The 9,686-nt window shown below is 39.2% G+C and overlaps 2 protein-coding genes across 2 annotated transcripts; one reads left to right on the top strand and one right to left on the bottom strand.

Annotated features, from left to right (window-relative positions):
- Positions 1-748: 748 nt before the first annotated feature.
- LOC115765420 (kinesin-like protein Nod) lies at positions 749-6,011 on the top strand. The gene is made up of 7 exons (XM_030708965.1): positions 749-874; positions 956-1,144; positions 1,209-1,758; positions 3,128-3,291; positions 4,731-4,939; positions 4,998-5,795; positions 5,860-6,011. The coding sequence occupies exons 1-7, from the start codon at positions 749-751 to the stop codon at positions 5,963-5,965; spliced, it is 2,142 nt and encodes a 713-aa protein (XP_030564825.1). The 3' UTR covers positions 5,966-6,011.
- Positions 3,285-4,609, bottom strand: LOC115765340. The gene is made up of 2 exons (XM_030708850.1): positions 3,657-4,609; positions 3,285-3,592 (listed from the first exon to the last, which is right to left on the bottom strand). Exons 1-2 carry the CDS (start codon positions 4,607-4,609, stop codon positions 3,313-3,315), a joined length of 1,233 nt encoding a protein of 410 aa, XP_030564710.1. The 3' UTR covers positions 3,285-3,312.
- Positions 6,012-9,686: the final 3,675 nt, after the last annotated feature.

Below are 9,686 nucleotides of genomic sequence, written 5' to 3'. Positions count from 1 at the left end.
ATTAAGTATAATTCATAAAAAAAAACCTTTAAGATCCGATAAATATATATAACGTTTTTAGAACAAAATATCAATAGACAGACATATTGCTAGGGATATAATTCTCACATTTAAATCATCTGTTTATGATTGAAATCATGTACATAACACATGTTATACTAATCTTTATTATTTAAATTTTAAGTTTTTTTTATACAGTTAAACAATGTTGGTGATGTTATTTTTATCACTCAAGAACGTAAGCCTTTAATACGTGGAGTTGGGTAGGAACGTATATTTTTAGCATAGCATCAATACAAACCAACGGAAAGATTTTTAAGAAACGATGTAGATGAAATAATAAAATTATTATATTTTGGTTCGTTTTTGACTGAGTGGTTGTCTTTATAACTTTTGATTTTCCTTATTTTTCCGGGCACTCCGTACATCTAGTATGGAGCAGCTGTGAACAACTTATCGCCGAATCCTTAATTGGTTTCAGGAACACCACCACTTTGGCTCTCTGTCACAGAAAGCAAATTTGTATGCCGGCTGGCAAGCGAATATCGATGATGGTTTGTACAGCATTAAAACTTTCAGCGATTTATGCCGATAGTTAAATATGTATACACGATACTATCGAAAAGCCTATTCAATTCGATAACAATTGTTTACAAATGGATATATCGATAAGAATCTACTTAATGAGTCTATTTAAATTTTAAAAGCGACGCTAAAATCCGAACAATATTTGTATTTGATTTAATTGATGGATTCACAGAAAATAAATTCTGTGCTTATAGCGGTGCGTGAAGCGCCGTTTCGGACCACACTAATTAGCAGCAAAAGCCCCGATGAGAAAAGTATAATACACTATCCGGAGAATTGTCCAAAAGTAAATACGATCACAATGTAACTGTACACCATATACATATTAAATTTAATCCTGTTATGGCGAACATGCTTCTGTTTACAGGCCCTTTCTGTCAATGGTAATGTTTTTAGCTTTGATTATGTATTCAACTCCACTGTGACACAGTCTGAGCTATACGATACGCTTGTTCATCCGCTGGTCCTAAAGGTGTTATCTGGATATGATTGCACAGCATTGGCCTATGGTCAGACCGGCACTGGCAAAAGCTATTCTATGGGGATGAGCGCAGAGGTGAGTTTGAATTAGCGGCGTAAACTTTTGACATTTAGCGTTGAAGGGCTCTTTTTAAATGCAGAAACTGACAGAGGAACATATGGGTGTTGTACCAAGGTGCTTGCAAGACATATTGGACCATACATGCCTTGCAAATCAAAAAGAGAACAATCCTTTGCCGAAGCTTGTTTACGCTTCCTACATAGAAATATATAATGAAAGGGCATACGATCTTCTTGCCCTCGACACGGAAAAGCCTTTGGCATCGCGTGGACAGCGGTTCACGGGTGGCACATGTAAGCCATTGAGAAACCAACAGGACCTGCTACATATACTGATGTTGGGCACTAAGAATCGGCATGTGCGTCCCACCAACATGAACAAAAATAGTTCTCGCTCCCATGCCATTGTCACCATCCATGTTCGACAAGGCCAAAGCCATGCGCGCCTGAACATCGTCGATTTAGCTGGTTCCGAGGGTGTGCGTCGCACTGGTAACGAGGGCATGGCACGTGCTGAGGGAGTCTATATAAATATGGGACTCTTGGGTATAAATAAAGTGCTGCTCTCCATGTCTGCTGGGCACACATTGATACCCTATCGAGACTCTATACTAACAACTGTACTACAAGGTATGTACATGTGTCTAATTGACTTCTGGTTTCAGACTAACTCCTTTTTTAAGCCCAGAATCCATTGAAAACGGGAAAAAATGTTGAAATATTTTATTTTCTTCCAAAAATTCGAAAAAAATATTATTAGATAGAAACTTGCGATTTGCGATATTTATGCCCTGAAAGTTTCATAAGGATTGACATATACACACAGAATTCAATTGCGAACGCCTTTCCACAGTGTGATGCTAAGGGAAAAATTAACACGTGAGTGAATGTAAAAGCGAAAGCTAGATTGCTTGTAAATCTAACTCAGTGGGGTTCAGGGTATCTCCTAGTCGGGCAGCACCAAGTATAGCACCCCTACTTGTTGTGTGTTGGATGCTTGAATCAGGTAGGTAGGTCTTATGTGCATTTTTATATCGGTAGAAAAATCCTTATAGTATTTAGCATAAAATATTACACTGTCTCTCTCCGAAGGGACGAGCTTCACGCAGTGAACACATTTTTCATGACTTTGATTAGTGACTGAACAACAAATGCACGTGGAAACTGCCTTCTGATCATCCTTAGAGTATCTATTGATCTGCCCTTTATCGCCTTTATTGGGTTCCTGTTTTCATATAGCTCCAAGTTGGCTCTTTGGCAGCTCTGAACAAGCAGGCAAACTATCAGATTCAATCTGTTATCTAATCTACATTTAGCATTGCAAGACGAATCATCATCTCATTTGCAATATTACCTTGTATATCCATGATCCTTTCAATGTACGCTTCAACTAGCTCCGATTGACATTGTTTATCTATCATCCCAACATGCATCGACTGACCATTTTTAGTAATTCCACAACTTTGGGCAGTGCTGCTTTTTTCGCCTGTGTAACTCCATTGAAAATTTAATGTTGAGAAATTTGTATGTTTGTTGAGTGATCTGCTTTCAGTTCTTTCATCTAAATCGGTCAATAACAACCGCAGATATTTACGAAGGCAAAGATAAGTGTCATTTGATGTGTTTTTGCGTATATATATACACGGCTGGTAGAATATTTGCGCGGAACGTAGAGGTATTAGTCGGAAACCCTCTAGACTAGAATACCCTCAGTTGGTTTATTTTACTTACAATAAATTATAATATACATAATCAATATGTACTTTAAATAATTTTTCTTGTTTGCATAGCTTATTTGATTTCTTTTCATTTTAGTTTTATGTAATTATTAAATTGGTCAAATATAATAAGTTCCGTTAACCAACGTCTATTTTAAGTCTAATCTGGATAGCCAATCTGGATAGACAAATGGGCTTTAATAGAAACACACATATATAGACAATATTGGTATTTAGTATATTTTTAAATGAAGGCGCGCGAATCATATTTTTATTTGCAGACTCTCTCAGTGCAGGTGCATATTTAACACTGCTGACTTGCATAAGTCCACATGCTTCTGATCTGTCAGAAACGATCTCCACGCTGCGCTTTGCTAAGAGTGCCAAACAAGTGAAGCTGTCCCCGCAACTGACTCATCGGTTGCAGCAACTGCAGGAGCAATTGGTAAGCAAGCAACTGAAATATCTAAATATAGTTATAATCTGCACAATCCAATATAACGTCGCGCATTCGATGCTTGTACAACATTTCATTGCCAACTCCTAAAAATCCAACTCCGTGCAAACTGGTGGTGGCGCCGCCTTCTGCCATCTCACTAATAACTTGAAGATCCGGCGCATCCTCGCCACGCATGGTCACTATTGGTAACACCATCATGGCTAGCAGCAATCCCACAGCGCCCTTTTCCTTTAGTTGTTGCTTAAAAGCAGTCAGTGGAAATAAAGCTTCTGCCACTTCTCCCAGCCTTCCAAACCAAAGTAACAAATTTAAGTGAAAGTAAAGTTCAATCGAAATAAAGGGTTACTCACCTAGTTAGTTGTTGTCGCAACTCCTCATAGTAGAGCTGAATCATTGGCTGGTAATGCTGCCTGCGAAACTTTCGCGTGGTACAGCTGAATAAGAAGTAGACCAAATCAGTTATCGGGGAGGCATATCGCATTAGCTGCCAGTCAATAAGACAGACCTCTAAAGGCTGTTTCGTGCACGCTTGGCACCTGTAGAGAAAATTGTTGTTCCAACTGTCGCCGTGGCAAACCACTGCAAATGGTTCACAGTTGGAACCATTAAGTAATTCCAAAAGCATTTCGAAATAACTACCCCGACCAAAAAAAGCCTGCAGACGCTTAACATAAACAGCATCTTTCTGCGGGCATAATGTGCTCAGTGCGCTTTGCTTCAGCTGCTCAAAGTAGGCACCTAGGACGTGATCTGTGCGTCGCTCCTCAAAAATGTCCACCAGTTTTTGAAATGGCAATAGCTTCTGAGGCTGTTGGCGTTTAACAGCCAATGAGACTGCGTGCAGCTTTGCATACGCGCACATGACCAGCGATACGTGAGCTGGCGTAAGGTCCGCGAAGCGATCGTGCATCTGGTAGCCATTACGGCACAAGTCCTCCAGCACAATACACTCGTTGGGCTCATCCTGGCGAGTGGCGAAACATTGTGCAAAGTGGCAGAAGCGCTGCGGCTCCGGTACCTGTCGCTCTGCCTGAAAATTGCGGACCAGAGGCAAGAACTTTTCATAGGCCATAGCTTCGCGCTTAAAGCATGGCCGAGCAAAAAACTGCTTGCGCCTCAGTAAGTTCTGGGGTGGAAGCTTCAAGACTAGGCTTTGCTCTTTTTCCACTTGTATTCGCCACACTATGCCCAAATAGTTATTGCCCTTGGCACAGGCCAACTCCAGTGTATAGTCGCTGCGGCCAAGTAACTCTTCAAGCGTCTTACGAACGCTGGCATTGGGTAGATCCTCCTGTTGCTCCATGATTGTGTACTGTGAGCAGACCTTAACCGGCGATTGCTTTTATAGGCATATATACTAACCGCAACCGCAAATTCGATCTGAAGCTAATTTATATATCAAATGTCACTTTTATTGTCTACAGCGTTCAGCCAAAAAGAAGTCCACCAACGCTACGAGACCGAGCTTACGGCGTGTACAGCCAATCTCAAAAGTCATCAAGCGGCCTTTGACTGCTCCCTCACATGCAGCCACAAGAAATAGTTTCTCTACGCCAGTCAAAAATACAGAGGCAAAAAAAAATTTACAGCGCCATCACTCCGACATGGGCTTGACACCTAAGGCCAAAGAATGGTAATTAATGTTGACATTTGTTATATAAATCGGTTAAGAACTCTTCTTTTTTTTACAGTGCACGTGCCTTGCTGGAGCTGCCAGTGGATTTGAATCCAGGCCCAATTGGATTATTACCTGTGGTAGAACAGAGCAACTGCAGTCTGGAAGAGGTGAAAACATCTACGGCGTTGCCAACTATAAGTGACTATATAAAGCTTAAAATGAAGTACGATGCACTGCAGCAGCAACTTCACCCAAACGAGCTACAGGAGAAACAGGCTGCTGAGCGGCCTCCGTCATTGTCACTGCTTAGTTACAGCGACTTCAACTCAGAGCTGTGCTCCATAGCTGAAGAAAACGATGAAATCACTGTTCCGCGCTGTCAATTCTTTAGCAGTAGTCCTGCCAGTTCCAATCCGCGAGACCCTAGTCCAGTAAATGTCAGCGGCATTTCTCCACTGTCATCCTCACCCATTTTTATGAGCAAACGCAATACGGAACTAACAGCTGTTAGGCGCCGCTCAACACGTTTAATGAGCCGACAACTGAACATAGAAATATTTAATAACTGCCAGGAGCAAACGCAGCGACGGCGCAGTATGCGAATTGCCTTACAAACGGAATTGAAACCATATCCGGCTACTGAACAGCCATCTAAATCGCTCGTTAAAGTGCATAATAAAAATAACACTGCTAACAAACTAGGTGGCCTAAGCGAGATTATTTCAGGGCAGCTTAGCAATGGTTCTCAGAATACACGCCTGCGCAAGCATCGCTCCAAGCTATTAGCGCTGGTGAACACTGCCAGCATTAAGGATCTGCAGGCATTGCCTTGCATTGGACCCAAGACAGCCTTTACGTTGATCATGCAACGGTAATTAGTTAAAACTCACATGTCCGTCATCACAATCTAATTACAATTATCATATTTCTTGCAGCTCGATATTGGGGAACTTTAGAAACTGGCTGCAAGTGCAAAAACTGCCCATTTGGAAAGGCAGTAGTTGGTCTCGGTTTGCGAAGGCAAATTGCATTGAGATTTAAAAATTAAATTTAATTTAGTGTTTAGATACTAAGAGCGTGCTCTGATTTTTTTTTAAGTCCTTTTTTTTTATTTATCTTTATTTTTAACGCAATAATACTAATTATAATCTATTCTATACAAATGTGACCGTAAAATTTTGGGTTTGTCTGAGTTTTAGGATTTAAAGATAATTTGTCTGGATACTTGAAGATTCCCTGCTTTAAAAATCTTTTAAAGTCTACGCCCTAGTTTGTTAAATGACAACAATGCATATTTCCTACAGCCATCGATTTTGAGTCGCTAGTCCTATAATAGAGAAAGCTTTTTATTTATTCTTTATTTTATTCTACACAAAAAAATTATATTCCATACGAGAACTTACGAAATATGATTCTGGCCTGTATAATCACGAGATATGCCTAAAACACTTGTTTCAAAATGTGAAAAAGGTAAAAAGAATATATAGTGCAAAATTTAAGTAAATGTAAATGGTTCGATTGGTAATCATCGCAGAGTCCAGTTCATAAGAGGTGGGAAAAAGAATATTTTAGTGTAGTTGTGGTATGCGATGCTATGACAGGGTTATTATTGACAAGTACTAACAATCTTATTGCCATGTAGAGCTAAGAAATTGAATTCAGCTATTTTTAACATTGAATGCGGCTACTTTTTTTAAGCGGCAGTTGGAAATAACTCCCTTTTCCGATTATTAACAACGGAGTAACTTTTGTTGACGCTTGTGCATTCGATCGCTATTCGCTATTGCTAAGTAAGCGAAAATTCGTACGAGTGCGTTAGCTTATCAGTGTTGTGTGAGAACCTAATTTTAGATGCTAATTGATAAGTTGACCAAGGGGGTGCGCGAGATTTCATTAGATGCTCTAAATAGCGTGCTATTCTCGCTGATTGCATGGATCGAGCAGTTGAAGGGGCGCTTGGAGGTTCGCATGCGATGCATGCGCTGCCAAAGTGGGTATTCCGCAGGCACCCGTCGGGAATAGAGTATCCTCGGTCAGTGGAGCCTTTGTTCCTTGTCCCAGTCGAACAAATTATATGCATTTCTTACTATCTTGCTCGCGATGTTGGACCAGCTGTCAGCGTTGTAGTATGTCTATTTTGGTTGTACTGCATGTCCTATATACATACATATACATATGTTGTTTGGTTTTTGTTCAAACTGAAAGTTCGGGTTTGGAGGCCGGCATTCGGCTGCCACATTCAGCAGTCTTACTCTCTCTGGGCATAACAAAATGGTCGCAGGAACCCTTGGGGTTCCCTTGTTGCGATTTGTCGTCTTTCGATTATTCGGCTGTTTGACGTATCTATGCATCGTATGGTTAGTGGTGCTAAGGTAAATCGCTTAAATGACAATCCTGGGCAAGACAGTGCTTGAAAGACCCTATGATGTATATATTGTTGATTAGCATAAGCAGCCGAGTTGATATACGAAGCCATGTCTATCAACCTGTTTCTACGCAAACTAGTGTTGAAGTCATAATAGGTCTTTCTGCTGCAGGCAGTACATATTTAATAACTGGCCGGATCGGACCACTATATCACATAGCTGCTTTGGAAACGACCGATTGAAAAGTAGGTTCTCGTACGAAACACTTCTTTGCGTATGAAGATCATACTTAGGACTTTTTTTTAGGTTTGCCAATTCTCATTAAAATCGGACAACTAAAAATATATATAGCTGCCTCATAAAAGATCTGCCTAAAGTAAATTCTTAAAGATAAATCTTCCTGTTGCTTTGCCTTTCACGTAGTTATTTACAGGCTGATCATACTGAATACTGAAATTACATTCAATTTCGCATGAGAAAAGGAATGTATGTCCGAGAATGCCTTCTTTGAGACTCTACATGAAGCAAAGATATATTGTGTTCTTTATAGGGGCAGTTTTTCACATGGTTCAGGGTATTTTCTAGTGGGGCACTCACGACCAAATCACCTTTTCATGCTTTTGTTTGCTTGTTGGTAAACAAGATAATGCGAAGTACGGGGATACTCACGTTTCAAAATAATAGCTTATATCACATACTTACATATATACAGACTAATGACTTACTTGCATGTATGTATGTAGGTATTTGTGATTGCAAATCGCTTGTAGATAAGGTGTACATTTTATAACAATATAGTATGTATGCGGTAATAAAACCGCAACAGAAACCATCACAAAAGCAGAAGCGGCTTGTGCGAAGTGCAAAGTGCTATCGAGAATAGTCAAAGAAGGTGCAAAAACAAAACCAATAATATCTGATACAGTACAGAATAAGTAAGAATGCAGTGGTCGGGAGTGCCCGACTAGGAGATACCCTGTGCCCAGCGCCAAGCTGTCATTAACTAGCATTATAAGCAAGAGATATTTTGACCCTAGCGTAGAGCTTTCGTTACAAATAGTCTCGCTTCATTCCTAACATACAATCCATACAATCGGAACAATTAGTCAAAAATCAAGCTTTCTTTTGATTGTTGGAATTCTGTCAAAAAATTAGTTTTTATATGGAAAATTTACTGATTCGAGATACATACCAACATCCCTTTGCAATGCTTTCTTGAATAGGTTCTGTCATTATTGTCCGATCTTTATGAAATTTTCAGCCCGTCAATGTGGCATACAAATGTGTCTAAGTACCAAGGCCCAACACTATGCCTCAAATAAATAAAACAGTTTGTCCCAACCGACTGATTGGCTATCAAAGTAGAACCCAAACTGTAAGAGCCAGGAAGCTGAAAGTTTCACTCTAGTTGCTTTATGTGATGAACGTGCAGACGGGGTTTTAGGATATTTCACCTACAAGTGTGAAAAAATCGCGAAAAACGGCCCAAAACTCATTTTCAAGTATAATACAAAAATGTAATATTTACTGTAATATTTAATAAAACAAGAAAGACGGACTGCTATGGTTTGCTGAAGATTTTATACGCTTGTAGATATTTGGCTACGGCTTTAAAGATATGTGAGAAAATATCTTAAAAACAGACTATTTTTTCAAACAAAAACTAACTTTTCGACCGATTTTTCTCACGGAGCTACATATATAATTTAGAATAGCCCAGTTTGGTCAAGATATTTTGATAAACAAGAAAGTTAATCATATAAATACTAATTTTTCAATCGTTCCTTTGGCAGCTTTATATAAAAAATTTCCGAAGTTGTTAGGATTTTGCATATACATACGTAAGGAGCATGGTTTTACTAATAACTGTCAATGATGTTAATAAAATTTTACATATACATACATACATGTATGTAAGGAGCATAGAGAAACTAATAAATTACGGCATTGGTCCGAATATCTTGAGACACAAACAAGTTTTTCATTCAAGAACTTACTTGCCAACCGATCGTTTCTATGTCAACTTTATGATTTATTAGTCCAAACCTTAACAGGTACATATATGTAGGACGCTTAGTGAAAAGAATAGATGTCGAATTAGGTAAAAATATTCTATGCCAGATTTTTAATATATTGTGGTCCTATCGGCCGGCTCCGACATATGTATATATGTATATATATGCATGTACATATACTGCTTGCAACTTACGGTAGCTTTAAAACTGAGATACTACTTTGAATAGAAACAGATAGAAGGATAGGCGGACATGGCTACATTACCTCGGCTGCTGATCAGTGGATCATGAATATATATATGTATATATATATATATTATGAGATCGGATATATGTTCTTCTATGCATTACACATTTCATGACAGAGTTGTTTCACAGGGA

The sequence above is a fragment of the Drosophila novamexicana genome, unplaced genomic scaffold (assembly GCF_003285875.2).
Source record: "Drosophila novamexicana strain 15010-1031.04,08,12 unplaced genomic scaffold, DnovRS2.1 tig00000960-arrow-arrow-pilon, whole genome shotgun sequence".
NCBI lineage: Eukaryota > Metazoa > Arthropoda > Insecta > Diptera > Drosophilidae > Drosophila > Drosophila novamexicana.
The sequence above is the reverse complement of the archived record's forward strand: the minus strand, read 5'-3'. Positions and strand labels throughout refer to the sequence as shown.